Source organism: Drosophila rhopaloa, unplaced genomic scaffold (genome assembly GCF_018152115.1).
Source record: "Drosophila rhopaloa isolate 14029-0021.01 unplaced genomic scaffold, ASM1815211v1 contig_2, whole genome shotgun sequence".
Lineage (NCBI taxonomy): Eukaryota > Metazoa > Arthropoda > Insecta > Diptera > Drosophilidae > Drosophila > Drosophila rhopaloa.
In genome coordinates this window covers 17,348,264-17,366,336 of record NW_025335083.1, presented here as the reverse complement: position 1 = coordinate 17,366,336, position 18,073 = coordinate 17,348,264, and the positions used below count along the sequence as shown (strand labels likewise).

The window sequence follows — 18,073 nt, the reverse complement described above, 5'->3', positions numbered from 1 at the left end:
TTAGGTTCATGCCACGGGTATTTATGCCCTCGCCTCCAGATGCTGATAAGCGCGGACTTATACAGCAGGCAGAGAAGAGGCAGATTCCAGCCGAGCACTGTGGGTTTTGGGATTTCAAGAACATCAAATATACCGACAGACAGGCAAATTCGGCTGATCATTCTGATCCATTCGCTATTTAAAAATCAGATTAACCACTATAAGTCCAACAAAACAGGATATCTCACTAGTCAAAAATATACCAACAAGAAAAATCGTATTTAAATTTAAAGATCTAGAAAATATAATATGAACTTATAATATTCAATATACCTGAACCACAGTAGAGTAATAAATAGGTTACCGGCTTTGACAATCACTTGAGCAATTGGCAAAGATTAGTCAAGAGTTCTTGTTCCATTATTTGAAATACATTGTCTGACCTTTAGACACGTGCGAGGAGTTTGGGGTGGGGTCGGTATTTTACTGATAAGGGAATACAGGCTTGGTCTGATGCTCTCTGTGGCAACAAACCTTTAAGACTGATGCCGATTGTAATTATCAGCGGTCTCGCGTCCGAAAATTCGGGGCACGTAATTTAGAACCATTACGAAGAATATTTTTACGATTTCTATAAGTACAAAGGTCACTTGAAGATAGAATATGGGATTTGTTGTTTTAAAATTTAAATGTATTCATTCAATATACTAGGGTGTATGTTTTAAAATTAAAATGTTTTATTTGGAATGTACTGGGGTGAACTTATTGAGAATATTTATTTATTAATCGATGTAAGCATCTTTAGGACTACGAGAAAATATTGAGATACGATCTTTCATGCAGTAATTTGACAATGTTTACAATGATCACTGATGATAAGCTGCAAATCATAACTGACCTTCGACAAGGACTATCCCTTTAAGACCTATATTACTATAGAAACTTTATTTTTCCCCTCCAAATTTTGATAATATTTTTGCTTACGAGAACTTGTATATTAGATATAAAAATCGTTCTCTTATTAAAAGCAATGTTATTTCAATACAAAACTGACCTTCGACAAGCGGAGGGCAGGGCTGACTTTGAAACAGGTAGAAGCAATTCATAATTGGGTTACCCCGGCAGACCGACACATATGTGGAAAAAGACCCATACGCCCCGTGGCCAGGTACTGCAGCTGTGTGGGAAACATGGTTTTACGGGCGATAAACCCCCTCCAGAACCCGTACTCCCCAGTTGGTCAGTCGGGCGCATTAGACATATGCCATACACACACGCACTTCGTCACATATAGAGGGAGAGAAAAACTTTCACACAGGCCACAGCTGAAGCTGAAAACAACAAATCGCAGACGAGCTTCCACCGGCTTCACTTTTCTGGGCGCCTGTTCCACGAACAGTCATTTTTTGTACAAATTTATAATTTATTGTTTAATTTATTTTATTGCTAAGTGTCAAATGGTGCGGCCATTCGCTACATACACTGAAATTCATTCGCCATATGTGGTGACTTTGGGACAGGCGATAAAACGAAAATATTATTAACTCAAATGTAATTGTTGCAATTTTCAGCTTATCTTTTGTTATGCTCGCAACAACAACATTATTATGAAATTATTTACCAATGAACAGCAGCTCATGAATGGGTAACAAGTGCACCCATTGTCAGTGGGCTTAAGGCGGCACTGAGGGGTTTGGCCGGGGTCTTTATTGCATCAAAACTACAACACAAATAGTTGCAATATTCTGTTTTCCTCGCTTGTTTTTTTTCATTCCACTCGCAACTATATAAATATATATGTATTTTTTGAGTGAGAGTGCGGCATGTGTAACGGTACATGGGACTTATATCAACTAATGTCAGGAAAGAATAAAAATCCGAATATATAAATATATGCGGGCAGGGGCTTGAAGGGGCGCCAAAGTAGATGTAATCGTATGTACGGAATCTAGTGCAAACATGGCCGCAGAGGCATGTAAAAAGGAAAAGCCCACCTTAAATGCGAACTAGCAATAAAGCTAACAATAAAGTGGACATTCAGAAAACATCGCATTCCGTTAGGGTGGTTCAGAAAGAAGGACTTAAACGCTAGAGTCCTTGAACGCACAAAAAGATAGTACGCTTACCTTATTTATTTTAGTTATTATTTGATAAGCAAGGGAATTCCTTTAAATCAGGAAAATGTTACTAAATTGACAGGAAATCTATCAGTCGCCAATCTGCTATTTAGCCTTAGTTTTAGTTATTATTATCTTTGTTTCTTTTATCATGGTCCAGCCTAAATAAAGTGGCACATTGTTTCGGTCAACCATTTGACTACGAATCGTTACATCGACAGATACAGCTGCACATACTCAAATGGACGGGCGCACTTGGCGGATACGTATTGAAATGGATTTGCCATATCTTCGGCTGTGGCCAGAGACTACATCGATATGCAAACCCTCGACCATTCATCCGATCGACCCGGCATATGTAACAATATGTTCTGTACATATTTACACGCACATCGAGTGACCTAATGTGCGGGCAGTGGGCGTGGCAGGGGCGTTGGGCTTGGGATTGAGCTGGCAACTGGATGGTGGCGCATGTCTGGGACTTTTGTAGATTTGTTTGTGTACATATAGATATAGCGAAACCACCCGGCGCACAGCATTGATTAGCAGGCGTGAAAGAGCCGAGCCAAAGCGAAAAGTTCATGCGAGCAAAGCAGCAGCACGAGCAACAATAACAACTAGCAGCAAACAAACAAGTACACACAACAATAAGGAAACACATTCGTGCACATACAAGGGGCTACACACACACACACACCCGACTAGAAGGGGGGCTCAAAGGGGGCGGTACAGATAAACAGCATTTATATTCATGTACCACCAGCAACAGAAACAACAACACATCGCAGACATAAAAAGCGAAACGAAAATCAAATAACATGTGTACATATTGACAAACAAGCGGACGACCGACATATGCACATATATATGAACCAGTACAAGTAGGTACATATGTATGTACGTCCCCCTGCAACTCATTCAAACTCATTTCTATACAAACATATCATCAGCTGTACTCGGAACCCAGTCCTCTCTCGCTCTCCCCGATTCTGGTTCTATATCTATATCTTTGACTTTGCCTTTGCCCCTCCATCGGATCTGAGTGGTCAACCAGCCACATACATAAGTAGCAATTACAATGGCAACCGGTATTTAAAACTGTTTTTAATAAGTATTCGCACTAGCACGAAACTGATACGACGTCTAATCCAAGTCCAATGCCCAGGTGACGAAACCGTCATAATAGCAACTGGAATCTAAATTATGCCCCGACCATGAAATACCCTGTACCTGCGGATATGTATAAAGTTCTTGTTAACGAAAACGGAAGCTTACTTCGACAAGGTGGAGTTTTAATAGTACTTTCTACGAAGTTATCTTTTTTTCTTGGTCTTAAAATCTTCTGAAAATGTTTCCCTTCAATACATTGGACTGGTGGAAACCCGTAATAAAACTAGACGAATGCGGAAAAATGCAAGCTCATCTGCAATTAAATTTGCATTAAAGTCTAAAAAATAAAATAACGATGTTGGCCCCCTTTCGATTCTGTCGTCAGCAGAGTCACAAGATCACTTCGAGTGCATTTGACTGATAATTCCAGAAGTTAATCAGTTCGAGTGCACCGGGCATCTGAGCAGCCCCCATAATAGTCATCATTACAGTCACTAATCGTCGAGTTATCACCCATCCATCATTCATTCACGCACCGATTGTGGAGTAATACTCTCCCTTTCTATCGCTCCATCTATCTCTCAAAAGCCCGTTGTTTTTAATGATGATTTTCTGTCGTCATTGTTGATCAGTGGAAAATTCTGAAGTCGCTTCTAGACCAAATGGTATTGATGGCCGTAGAGCAGAGATTATGCTTAATCATGGAAAGTAACCGATGACAGTCGTAATATTTTCAAAAGGATCAGAACTCCTCTCTCCGCAGACCGAGAAAAGTTTGAAATTTTATTAATCAGGACCTTTAAATTTCATTTAAAGCTGTTTCCGAAATTAAATGAATAGAACTTATGACAAAAATAATTTAAAATAAAAAATTTCATATAAAAACCCATTTAAAATTTAAATATTATTCGTCATTTAAAACTTAAATTTAGAGCTTTATCAGCTCTACTTAAAAGAGCCATAAAACAATTTTTTCTTTCCAAAAATGAATTTGTCAACATGTTAATTATTTCGTATCAGCTGTAAAAAATATTTTGCCAATTTATGTATTATTATTAATACATGTTATAAAAACAAACAGAATTTGAATTTTAAAGAATTAAAATTTTCCGAAACTGGGAACACGGCTGATCTCTTGGTGATATGGCCACCTTTTCCGACCGCTTCTGTGGGAGACCTCTCCCACTTTTTCGGCATCGTCTGTCGGCGATACGCCAAACGCCACCAGCCGATAATCACAACAAATAAAGTTGTTGCTCCTCGGAGGTCGTTGTTGTTGCAGTGCCGCTGACTGCGACGCTGGCTGCGAATGATGGCGTGCCGGTGAGCAATTTCCATGAGCTCTGCTGCGTCATCACCGCCGGCATACAACAACACACATGCTGATTGGCATGCGAACAGGTCGCACTGCCTACATACAGTTACATATGTCTTACATACTCGGATGTTTTTACACTGAGAAAAACGAAACTATTTTACTCAAGTAAAAATTAATATTAGTTTTATTTTTACTAAAATATTAATACAATTTTTGAAATCTTTCGATTTTTTATATTATTAGTAGTTTGGAATTTTTTGAATAGATTAAACTTGTTTTGGTCAAACACCACATCTTATATTTTATTCTAAGAAATCTGCACTTGAGAATTATAATAACAAACTTAATTTGTTCATTATATTGTTTTTATTAGATTTATTTTCAGTGTAGCTCTACTTATTTGAATACTCCCCTCGGCGTCACCTATTACATTTCAGTTTCTTTCCATTTCTGGTTTTGGCTTTCGCGCTGCCCCTGCTATTGCTCATTACACACACACGTTGGCGAATGTAGATAGACGGGTATGTAAACATGTGTACGTTACATACCTACGAATTTGTGAGAACGTCGCCCGTTACCGTTTTAGCTTTCATGGGGTAACATTAACCGCCCCTCCCCAACCCGCGCCACCCCACAACTACACAATGCCGTCGCAGCAACAACAACATCATCGGAGCATTGCACACCACACACACGCTCCTCTGGTCTTTCGGCCTGCTAATCGTTTCTGCTCGCCTGCTGGCTGCTTATGTTTATTTGTATATATCGAGCAACACAAACGCACAAAGCTCATATGCAAAACCCGCCCGGCACATACAACTCTACTGCCGCAGCGATGCGATGCGAAATACCCGTATACCCGTACCCGTACCCGTACACCCCGAACCCCCCGGAAACCCGTACTCCTCCGCCGGAAGCATCCGCATACATCAGAGCTCGGCTAGCAAACGAACACGTGTCTGGTTGCCTAGTCCGTCTCGCTGTCGAGTTGTATGTTGTCCACTTGGAAAAATAAACTAAATCTAAATCTAAATGTTGCTTTCGAAATTAAAATCAATTGTGGATTTGATATAAGTTAATTTTGTAAAGAGTGCAAAATGAAACCAGATTAAGACAAAACTTTTATTGTAACTTGCTTTCTGTGCCCTAATATCTGTCCTCTAAAACACCACAACACCTGTTTTGGTGAAAAATTTTAGCAAACCGGTGCTTTTATTTAAAAGAATATATTTATATGCCCCCCTTCGTTTTAGATAATTCAATAAAATTGGGTAATTGTTAATCATAACATCATTTTGGTCTTGAAAATAAAGATTTCAGTTGTATTACATTTTCTGGCATAATTTTATTGGATTTATGTAAGAAAACATTTAGATGACTGTATAATGATTTTATCCCAAGTGTAAGTATAGTACATGCGTTCATACAATCTTAGGCAGATAGCTAAGAGCATGTTAGCAGACAGCCAAGTATTTACGTATGTTTAAGTTTAGAACCAGTTGAAGGAAACCATTTGATCAGCTGATTTTCTCTAGATGATTGTAAAGAGAGGAATAGCTATTTGTGTACACAACCACTATTGCTAGGTTAGGCTTTTTGTAAACAAAGTGTTTACGATAGTAAATCTCAATTGAAATCATGTTTGCCTTAAGCGCGAAATTTATTTCCTAAAGCAAGAGATTTGTACCATTCACAAAAATATCAGTCGTCAGTACCCATCTCCCCAACTTATTTAAATGAAATGTATATTTACAACATGTTGCATCGATCAGTTTGTAAGAGGAGAGCCCCAACCCAAACCTGATTCCTTTCCCCATTTGGAAGCAACATGCTCGATACAAGGCCGTTTCTCCACTCTCCAAACGGTCGTCTCGGTACATTTCCAATGCTGTTGATAAGGACGGCTGGCGATGCAAAATAAAATAATAATAAGAGACCGACAGACTCACTTATCGTACGACTGAAGACTGCCAACGGCCCGAAGTGTAAGATGATGAACACCTAAAAAAACTAAATGAGTTTTAGACTTGTACTTACATTTACAAATAAAGGTGTAAATACACACTTGAAAAACATATGAATAATCTTTAAGTCAAGGAACTGTCTGCAGATGCCTACCCACAAAGTATTTTAATTAGTTAACCTATTTTAGTCTAAAAACTGTAATGAAATTAGTTTCCTAAGCGCCTTCAATTTACAATTTACATTATTAAATCTATTCGGCACTTCAGTCTTTATTATAAGAAAAATTCCAAGCGCAGAAGTGATTATTTTTATTCCTAGCTTAAAAATAATAACATTTTTAAATAACATTTTTTTGGATGCATTCTCGAGTTTCAAATTTTTTGCGAGTGAACAATAACAAAAGAATCGGATCGGCTTTCACTTTAATCTCCGGCGACTGCGTTTAGTGCACTTGCGGCAACGTACGCACAATCTTCAGCCCAGCCCAAAGTGAGTCCCCATCAATGCAGCTCCCAGTGCTGTGTCCTGTTGCTTGCCTCGTCCTGATGACGATGCAGCTGGAAGTAATTGGCTTGGCCATCACGAACGGTCACTGCCAGAAGAACATCAGTGTCAAGTACCAGGTGCCGGTGGCCAAGACACGAATCGCCAGTCCATTGAACGCCAGCCACCAGGCTGATTTGGATAGCTATGTGGTGTTCGAGGAGCGGGTGCGTTGGGACAACATCCAGGTGTGCTGTCCCGGTTACAGGACCATCCTGTTTGGCTTCTGCGAGCCCGTCTGCCAGGAGCCGTGCCCCGCCCACAGCTACTGTGCGGAACCGGACCGCTGCCATTGCCAGCGAGGCTACGAGCCCTCGCACCACCACACCACCCACCGACCCACTGGCCACCAGGTGGTGTGCCGACCGGTCTGCCAGGGCGGTTGTCCGGAGCACAGCCACTGTGTGGCCCACAACGAGTGCGAGTGCCGGCCGGGATTCAAGGATGCGAGCAGCTGGTTCAGCCTGAGCTTGCGCTGCGAGCGGGTGCAGTGCGGCCACGAGCAGCGATTCGATCCAGGACGACGAGCCTGCGTCCAGATCGAGATGAGCATGGAGGAGCTGATGCAGCGCGTCGCCGAGCGACTGGCCAAGGGCCTGGAAACGGAAACGACCTCCGAACCGGAAACCTAAGAGCCGTCGCTTGAGAAGGGGTGAATCCACATTTCTTAATCCAACCTGAATCATCCATGTATCTAAATGTTTAATAAAGTTAATTTGCCAATTACAACTTGTTCTTTAAATATTACAATTTTTGTTCAGCTCCGCTTAAGATTTTAATGTCGCGGTGAAAATGTAATAATAATTTAATATTATTGTTAAGATAGTGCATTTAATCATTTGAGTTCTGAAAATAAAAATTCATTTAAAACACAAACGACGTTAATCCCAGTTAAAAATCTAGTTTTAAATTTATTGTTGCTCTTCAGACAATAAAAAATTTCTTTTTGTTCAGTTGGTACAACCAAGTAGCATATACAAAATATAACTTAGGTACTAATTAAAGATCTCTGGACCTAATCGGAGGCAAGCTAATGTCTAAGTATAATATCCAACAGTTAACATCAGCCTATATCCTATCAAGAGTGGCACTCAATTGGCTTGGAAGTCCGATAAATTCAAATTCACATTAAAGCTCAAGTTCCGCGGCTATCGGCTATCGATCTCCCATCTTCCAGCAAGGAATCTAGGCGTAAAGTTTCTCGATCTCGTCAGCATACATCTTGGATACCACGTTGCGCTTGACCTTCAGGGTGGGTCCAAGTTCGCCGGTGGGAATGGAGAAGTCGTGCGGCAGAATGGTGAACTTCTGCACCTTCTGGGCATTGGAAATCGACTGTTTGTTGGCCCGCTTAATGGCATCCTCGATGGACTTCCACACCTTGGGGCAGGGTCCTGCGGCCAGGATCTCCGAAATGGTCTTGTGCTCCACGCCCAGCGACTTAACCCACACGGATGACTCGTGACTCAGCTCGTCCAATGGCTCGCCGGTATCCTTGTCCACTTCGGTCTGGAAAATTAGGTGAAATAAGTCAAGGGTTCTATAGATATTGTAGATCTTCGAGCTTAAATAATTGGTTTTAAAAACCTTTTTAGTGAACTCACCTTAATGGTGATCAGCACAGTGAGGTACTTGCGGAGTTCACCGACCAAAAAGGCATTGGAAATGGCGTCCAGCTCCTTCTTGATCGTGTTCTCGATGTGAACGGGCGGAATGTTCTCTCCGCCGGCGGTGATGATGATCTCCTTAGATCGTCCAGTCAGCGAGACGTATCCCTTGTCATCCACATATCCCAAATCACCGGAGTGCAGCCAGCAGTCGTCGTCCAGCGACTCCTCGGTCTTCTCCTTGTTGTCGATGTAGCCCATGAACACATGGCGTCCACGGATGCACAGCTCACCATGGCCATTGCTGTCCTTGTTGATGAACTTTGACTCGCAGCCGGGAAGAGTTTTGCCAATCGTGTTCAGGCCCACCGAATCGGGCAGGCAGATGGTGTGGCAGCCGGCTGTCTCCGACATGCCGAAGGCATCCACAATCTTCAGGTCCAGGCTGAGGAAGTACTTCTTCGTCTCCGGCGACATGGGAGCTGCGGCACTGGCCAGGGTCAGGACTCGATCGAAGCCCAGGGCCTGCTTCACCTTGGACATGATGAGTGACTTGGCAATCTTGTACCGGAATCCCCCGGAGCTCTTGCTGCGAGAAGTTGCGGGCAAAAAGTTTAATTAGCTTTGTTGACTGATGAGTTTTGTTGAAGGCAGGGAGGAGGTGATGCACTAATAGGATGGGCGGTGTTTGCGAATTAGGTGCACCTCAATAAACTAGGGTACACAAGCTGGTTGTGCAAATGAAAATATGCAATAATGAAAAATATGCAGACTAATCAACGCTACCCTCTTTATAATATTGTGTATCACGTGCATGTTTATTGAGGTTTATAGTAAATATTTCAAAATTATATACGCTTAAAAACTTTAGATATAAAAATAGTTGCTATTGTGTACTTTAAATGTTATAAAATTAAAAAGTAATTATTCGCTGGTCAAAATTGTGTAGGCTGTTTGTTGCTGATTGACAATATGAGCACTAGAAAACGCTTTAATCAGGCTACCAAATAAACTGCATACATGCTATTTAATGTCAAGGATAAGTTTCAACCAGAGTTTTCCCCATTTCCTCCTGATTTTCGTTAGGTTTTGGAGCGCCTGATGGGTTTTGTAATGCTTCAATCACTGCTCAAGTATTTGCACTTAAAAGGACCTCCCCCAAACTCTTTCCCTGCACTCCTCGCCCCTATTCATCTCGTTTTACTTAAGAGGACGTGCCCGCATGGCATGTCCTGGTCCTGCTCCTAGTCCTGGTGCTTCTCCTCCTGCATTTTCTATTTGCTGGTAAATGCCAGCAGCAGCAGCAACAGCGGGAGCTGGCTGGCTGGCTGCGTGTTCCACGTGACGTATGAGTAATGTTGTTGTCAGTGATTTTCGCTTAAACCAGAGCTAGGAGCGCTGCCGGTCCTTCTTGACTTGCATAATTTAGCGGGCACCAAAACACGGCAAACACGTACACAGTAAATAAAATGGTTCTAATCTTATTTACAGAATTTATGAAATTGATAAATTAGAAAAGCCACACTTCAGCAGTGTTATTTGATATTTGTCTGTAACATAATTTAAACTTCTTTAAAAACATTTTTATCATATTTTTTTCTGTGCACTTAAGGCCTGGCTGGGATTTAGCTCCTTGGCCAAAAAAGCAGGCTGAGGCATGAAAAATGCAGGAATGGGAGTTGGGAATGGAATTCTGTCGTTGCAGCCACTTTAACTGTGCATCCTTTTTGCATAATTTATGCGCACAAAAAGTCGAGAGCTGAAGTATTTGAAGTAGAGGCCTCATTGGGGAATACTTACCCTTGACTCACCATGTAGTGCTTCAGCGTGATGCCCTTGGCCCAGCTGGCGATCATCTTCTTCAAGCTTCCATTGGAGCTGGCCACGGCCACCATCCGCTCTTGGAATTTCTCATACACACGCGGCACGCCCATAAATCGCGTCGGTCGTGCATCCTGCAGCGACTTCACCAGCGTCCCCTTGAGCGCATCCTTGTCGGCGAACCAAATGCACCCGGCCACAAAGGCACAGGTGTAAATGTCGACGGTCTGGGCGGCCACGTGCGATAGCGGCAAATAGGAGACGATCGACTCCGCCCCCACCACCACCTTGTCCATGGCCTTCACAATGCCGCGCACGTCGAAGGTGATGTTGTCGTGGGAGAGCATCACGCCCTTGGGCATGCCCACCGTGCCGGAGGTGTAGACCAGGCAGCAGCACTCGTTGATCGCCACGTTCTCCAGACGGGTCTTGTACTGCTCCTCCACGTCGCTCACGTTCATCGACTCGATCTCCGACCACTGAGGATGGCAAGGAAAATAAATTAAAACTTGTCTATTTTCATATTACATGTTATCATATCCAAAAGAATTTTTTAAAGGAAGCTATATCTATGTCCTATATCTTCCATACATGTTTTTATATTCCTTAAGGGCAGACTAAAGTTTTATATTATAAACCGACTCGAAAACCTGATTAAATTTTAAACCCATTAAAAGTTAATAATGACAATTATATGCCACAACTAAAAAAGCACTTTATAGATTTCAAACAATGCCAGAGAAAATGCTTTGGTAAATTAAAACCAAAAGTGAATAAAGCTACACTTGTTATTTTTATGCACACACTTGCAATAAAAATAACTCTAATAAAGTTTTGTAATGAATACCTCTATTTTCTCTCATACCTATATTTATTATTTTAATTACAATGATTTTTAATTTGGCATACATTATTTGCATAAATTGTATGCAATCAAGTACGGTATTGAATTAAGTTAGGGTTATTAATTAAATGCAATTATTTTAAATCGAACGATTAAAGGACTCAACTTACCCTATAGTAGCCATCCTCCTTCTTCAGGTAGGGGGCATATGGCTCCTGGATCTGAATGGCGGCCTTCAGGTTGGGCAGCTTGTCGCGGATCGCGTGGATCTTGTCCATCTGCTTGGCATCATCCACGACCACGATCTGGGCGTGCGAGCTCTCCAGGACATGGAGGACCGCGTCGGCGGAGTTGGTGGTGTAGATGCCGGCGATGATGCCGCGCGCGTGAATGGCGCCCATGGCCGAGTAGAACCATTCGGCGCAGTTGAAGGCCAACACGCCCACCGAGTGGTGCTCCTCCAGGCCGAGCTTAATGAACGCCTTGGCCACCTGGTGCACCTTCTCCTCATATTGTCTGCGGGCGGCGGGCGGGGTGATGACAGGTGGATAATCGAGTTAGTGTTAAGTGAATCGCGCACAAATTGGCAATTGGCCAGCAATTCGATTAGCGGTACTCACTTGTAGGTGACAGTGTAATAGCCAGACTTGCCGTTCTTGGTCCGCAGGGCGGGGTAGTCGCCGTAATTGTTGACCGTGCGCTTCAGCAACCCGGGCACTGAGATGGGCTCCTCGGCACCGATTCCCTCCTTGGAAAGTCGGATCTTGACGGCATCCTCGCGGTTGGTGGTGCGATAGGCCTCCGCCTGCCTGAGGCGATTGGGGCCAGGGCGATTGTACAGCGCATCGGTCATTGTGATAGTCTGGAATCAAGCAATTGAGGACATCAGTTACTCTGAATTAATTTATATTATTTTGATTATCTAGCTATGGTAGAAAACAATCCATGTATTGGCCTTTATATCACCTCAGTTGGCGTGACTATCACTCCATTTTATTTATCACATTTGAGATAAACGCAGCACAATTATTAGTTTTGACAATTGGATTACAGTTTTAATTACACTTCGTATTGCAATCTACACAAATTCCAAATGGTTACTAATACAATTATATTCCCTTCCCTTTAAAAAAATGCCCTAAAAAAATGTTTGGTTTTAAAATTCGGGATTCATTCGATTTAAATATCTTATATGGCATTTTAAACAGCCTGTTAATCCAGCTTTATGGAAATTGCCTTGTCGACTAAAATCATACGATCTGCGACTAAAGTACATGCGTTTCGCTATATTTTTTACCATTGAAGATAAGATTCACACTCTAGTTGGCCTATGTCAAGGCTTCCGTTGAACGGGGTCTCTTATCGTGTGCGTATAACTTAGCACCTGATTACAAAGTGGCAACCAGCAATGTCAAGGTGGCTTTAATGTTTTTAAACAAATTCGACCAATCTGACGGGATATGTCGAGTGAAATTGCCTTAACCATAAAAAAACAACTAGATTGGCTTATAAGAATTCCTAACTATTCCCCTTATTATGGTATAATAACTTACCATGCTCTGGCCCTTATCAAATTCGGCATATCAGAAGTTGCTGCCTTTCGACAATGGTAAGTTTCTTTGAATGAGCTTTAATTTCGCGGTACAAAGGCCAAGAATCGTAATTCTTGATATCTACAATAGTGTCTGCTTGTTTTACTTTGCAACTTTCCGTTTTTTATTATTCAATAAATTCTGGGCAACTAAGCAACGATAAGACCCAAAATTAGCAACGTTCTACAGGTAAATTAAGAATGAAAGAACCAAACAGCTGACATAATAGTCAGCTGAGTCCAAAGGGTCAGCAAATAAATTACCGGTTATGACTGGACGAAAATTATAATTATTATATATAGATGTTTTGCGAAGATTTTACAGTGCTCCCATAGAAGATTGATTGGCATAGACAGCATAAATGATTGGCAGTTAAATTGTGGTGTAAGTCCTAAATTGATTCATATGGAAAGACCCCAAGGGCAAAGCATTATCAGGTTAATGGAAGTGCGTCTTGCTTACTTTTGGCAGATATGGGAGGTACCTACAGACATTAACATAGTTTTCGTGAAAACCATAAATCACTAGCAAATAAATAAAAGTCTGCTGATAACATTTAAAAGTACTCAAAAGTGGCGCACGCAATCGGAACATGAAAATTAGTGAGTAATTTTTGTATAAGTATTATAATCTCAGTATGAAAATAAATTATTAAAAACAAATCAATTTCTTGAGCAATATGTTTTTGCTGTATTTATCAACTTCTTATAAATATGAGAGCCCAGAAAAATATTGTTTGCCATATGTTCTAATGATTCAAAGAGAACGGAGTGTCACAATAGGGGAAACTATAATAAACCGGCTTTTCGATAAGAGAGCACACCGAACCATTTGTCATCGCGTGATGATCGGGTAAAAGTTGAAATGTTGGGCGCCCAAGACAAAACTACGCACTGAGCATATATCGAGTCGCACAGAAATTGGGTATGAAAACAAAACTGATAATAGGCCACAGCTTCTAAAAATATTTGGCAACTATTTGGCCATTTGCTCTCCAAACGAAAGACATTTCGAAAGTGTGGACCGAGAGAAGAGAATGATCTGAAAACGGAGAACTCAAGATCTAACGTTCGACCGTGATGTAAAAGAGGCTCGATCGAAGGCAAGGTGAAAAAGAAATTGGGAATTCGTGCGGCGAATTTAGATAGCTTCTGTGGGTGAGCGAAATCAGGCGATGACAATGAACCCACCGAAACAGTGCACTGACCCACAAATTAGACATAGACAATAAGAATCTCACGTGTTTCGCGGAAGTCACGAACTATCCAATCAAAACTATCAATTGTTCTTCGGATTTTTTTTCGGGTTTCTTTTGTTTTCCCTAGCCAACTTACATAATTAACTAGTTTTGGTTTCGCTGATTTTTGGATATTAGTTCTTCGGTCACGCAAATCGATTTCCGTGTACTTGTTAATCCCACTCTTTCACTCGAGAGACCGCAGAACACACGACCGCAGGCAGCGAAGGCAAAGCGTGAACTGAACTGAACTGAACTGTTCAGGATCGGATGCTATAGAAATTCTCTGCCCGCCGGGGCCTCCAATCGCTCTGCCGGCGTCGACGTCGACGCCCATGTCGATATGGGGTGCTACCTGGTACCCTCTTATCAGCAGCATGCGATCGGCGTTCTCACTCGCTCTCCCTATGCGGGAATACAACCACATCTTTGCACAGTAATAACCGTAAATGGCCTTATCAGTAGGGCGGTCTGGGAACCTTCCTATCGATATATTAAAACTTATCTCGGAATCCTTTCTGTCAACGACCACTTCCATGATCTCATAGGGGTCTCAATTATTTTAAGTGTAATTTTTCTAATCTCTAAAATTAATTGACTATTTTATTTTAAACGCTATTATTATCATTAACCATTTATTGTGAATGGAAAAAAAGAAGTTCTTTACTACCTTCTTATAAAAAAATTAATTAGTTGAAATAAAATGTTTTACTTGATATTTTTTTAATGCACAACCAATACATTTGTAATTTTTTATCTCAACAGTTATGACTAACCCAACTTTGTATTCCGTCATTTAATAATACAAATTCCAAGACAGCGTTCTCAATGTAAATATTAAATCTGGAGTGTAAAATAATCAAAATATATATATTTTTCAAGATTAGTTACACTGATATTCCTCTAATTAATACATTTTTGTAACGATCCAACTGATAACCCCAGAAATCTCAAGGTGATCATCGCAGTTTTTGCAAATACGCATTAAACAATGTTATGACTTTTCCTTCGTAAATTTAGTCAACCTTGAGACATTGTTTAAACTTGGGGGCTTGTCATGATTTTATTAAATAAACAAATAGAATTCTTACCTGAGCAACCATTTTCAGTATGCTTTAATATCCTGTTGGGTTAATCGTCTCAACTAAAATTAGTATCACGGATAAGCTTTCTTATAAATAAATTTGTAAACCAAACAGGTGTTCATCTGAATACGGACTGCTTAAAAACTGAAAAGTCGAGCTCTTTTATTCCAATGGGGGCAAGATAACTGACATTCCGGGAAAGTTTATTAGATAAATAAAATAAAATTAATTAAAAGTGAGGAACAGCTGATCCAAAATGATTCTACAGAAATAGGCCGTGAATAACAAGATGATAATAGCCAAATGATTCAAAAATATTAACCAAATATTTGGTAAAAAGTTCAAGGGTTTAATAAATACTGATATCGGTACCGCGTCAACAAATATGAGGGCTATAAAAACAAAGGGAGATTCGCCTATTGAATTGCACTGTTGCCAATGGTTTTTTTGCTTTCGGGGTGGCATTTTTGGGGTTCGTCATAACTCTTATCGAAGTATACAAGCTAGAAAACAGTTTATGATCTGATAAACACGGAACACTTGACCAATGGAAGGCTATTAAACTGCTGCCACTAATACTATATATAAAGCGGCAATTCCCTTTTAAATTTATGCCACATCCGTGAACGCTGTTCCACCTGTCCAACGGTTCAACTTTAGCGGAATTTATTTTTTCCACCATGCACTTTCTATAACCCACGTAAATTCGATTACCTACAGCTTGTATTTCCACATAGATTATATCAAAATTGTGCTGTTAAGTGCAGCCTTATCGCCTACACGAAAACGCAATATTTTTAAAATATTCCTAATTCGGGCGCGGGGAAAATGACTCGAAAATATTTGGTTGATTCTTGTTATCAGCCAACCAAAGCGTGTCCACAAATTCGCGTGGCTGCTCCACGTACAGGCTTTCACCTGTGGGTCATCTCACTTCCCAAGGCATTGATAATCCTGAATTTTTAATTTTGGTTGTCCCCCCATAGAAGAAAAGAAGTAATATATTTTTATAAATTGCATTGTTCATTGCTCATGCTCTCAGTCGAGATTTGTTTTGACTTTTTTATTTGAGGCAGAATTAAAAGACTCTGATAATTTATTAAGACATAACTAATTTGTTTATAATTAAAACGCAAAAGGCATAAGTTAAACATGGAGAGATATTACTTTCCTCAGCAAGAAAACAATAAAAACGTACTTCTTAAAAATATGAAATTGATATATAAAAACATTTTTTTCTCTGTTTACTAAATCGTTAAATATAAAACATTATTCATTATTCACTATTTAAATTTTATGTACATTTAAAAGAAGACTTTGAGTTTACTTTTTGCGCAGACTGTAAAAGCTTATTTAAAGCTTTATCTCGTAACGAAGATTGCAACCACTGAAAAACTTTACACAGCTTGATGGAAAATGTAAATGTAGAAATCGTAGGAAAAAACCTGGCAGTATGTTTGAAAAACAATCGATGGATTTTATCGATTTAAATGAAAATTCAAAATTTTTTTCCTTAGAATCTTTATACATTTATCTTAAAATGGTTGAAACTGCATTTTAAGAATAATCTTTGTTTTATGGAAACCTTAAAAATTGTATTTTCTTCAAAAATGCCAAAAAATCTTTAAATAATAAAATATGTTGTCGAATGATTGGGATGCCAACACTAGCTTACAATAGCCGTACAAAACAAATTAAATCAGTTGCATCCAGAGTTAAACTGGCAATGGCAATTCGATTGGGAATCGCCGTTTATTCAGACAAGAAGCGAACATAAAGCGAGCATCTATCATTGAACTGTCCCTCGGATTTTATTCCCGATTATATGACAACATAACCCGACGAGCTCTGATTTCGATGTCATGTTAATGAGATTGTCGTCATCAAAGTTGGCATCGAATTACGTTCGCCTGAGCTGCACAAAGTTCCACTTATTTACCTCCATGTCCGCCCCCACTAAACGCATGCAAATGATGTGATAATAATGTCGGTGGGGGAATGGGAATCGAGGAGGTGTCTTACCCCACGGACATATATGTACAATAAGGGGTTTATTTAAAAATAACGCTTAAACCCATTTAAACAAGAGGTAAGCAAAGCAATGAACGTGTCCGGGCATTTCAACAAGTCCTGTTGGTGGAAAGGGTCCTTTTCAGAGGGGTGAAATGGTCGGGTTGGCATTACAAGTGTTTGGCTAATTAGCTCCGTTTAATTGTGCGACACCAGCACAAAGACAGAGTCACAAGCAAAGTCAGACAAATGAATGTGAACTGCACATAATTGACTTGACACGCCCCCAAAAATATCAAACAAAGAAACTCAAAAGGAATTTAGGAGGCGAGAAATACGATTAGTTCTGGGCTAATCTTCCCGCTTTTGTTTGTAATGAAAATGCTCAATTTTATAAGAAAATGTACTTAATTCAAAGAATTATTCGAAAAGATTAGTATTTCTTATTAATTTAATTAAAATAACGCTTAATTTTAAATGAATTTTAAAGATAGATTCTTATTAGGTTGCTTTGGTTTTCTTTAAAATATAATATATTTCTTTTATTTATTATATTTATACAAATATTTTATTTTAAAAACATTTTTAATAATGTGTTTCTATTTCTGTTCTTATGGATCACTTAATAATAGTTTAATGAAGATAAATTATGCTCGAAACGGTATGAATCTAAAAATACGGGTCTACAACCTCACATACAAATATATTATATATTTCTTTGCTTCTTCATAAATATCTGGTCTTATGTATATATATCAACATAAATATGTTTAGAAAGCTCTTTAATTCAGTTGCCCTTAACGGTCCATGTTTTAGGCTTGAAACTTTTCGTGTGGCTTTCACCT

At 39.9% G+C, this 18,073-nt stretch overlaps 2 protein-coding genes across 2 annotated transcripts; one reads left to right on the top strand and one right to left on the bottom strand.

Moving 5' to 3' along the window:
* The first annotated feature begins 6,893 nt into the window (after positions 1-6,893).
* LOC108051890 lies at positions 6,894-7,824 on the top strand. Its single transcript, XM_017134166.2, has one exon. The coding sequence runs from the start codon at positions 6,993-6,995 to the stop codon at positions 7,662-7,664; it is 672 nt and encodes a 223-aa protein (XP_016989655.2). The 5' UTR covers positions 6,894-6,992; the 3' UTR covers positions 7,665-7,824.
* Positions 7,825-7,917: 93 nt separating this feature from the next.
* LOC108051889 (very long-chain-fatty-acid--CoA ligase bubblegum) lies at positions 7,918-14,361 on the bottom strand. Its single transcript, XM_017134165.2, has 6 exons — positions 14,231-14,361; positions 11,925-12,166; positions 11,475-11,820; positions 10,440-10,939; positions 8,637-9,228; positions 7,918-8,541 (listed from the first exon to the last, which is right to left on the bottom strand). Exons 2-6 carry the CDS (start codon positions 12,155-12,157, stop codon positions 8,218-8,220), a joined length of 1,995 nt encoding a protein of 664 aa, XP_016989654.1. The 5' UTR covers positions 12,158-12,166; positions 14,231-14,361; the 3' UTR covers positions 7,918-8,217.
* Positions 14,362-18,073: the final 3,712 nt, after the last annotated feature.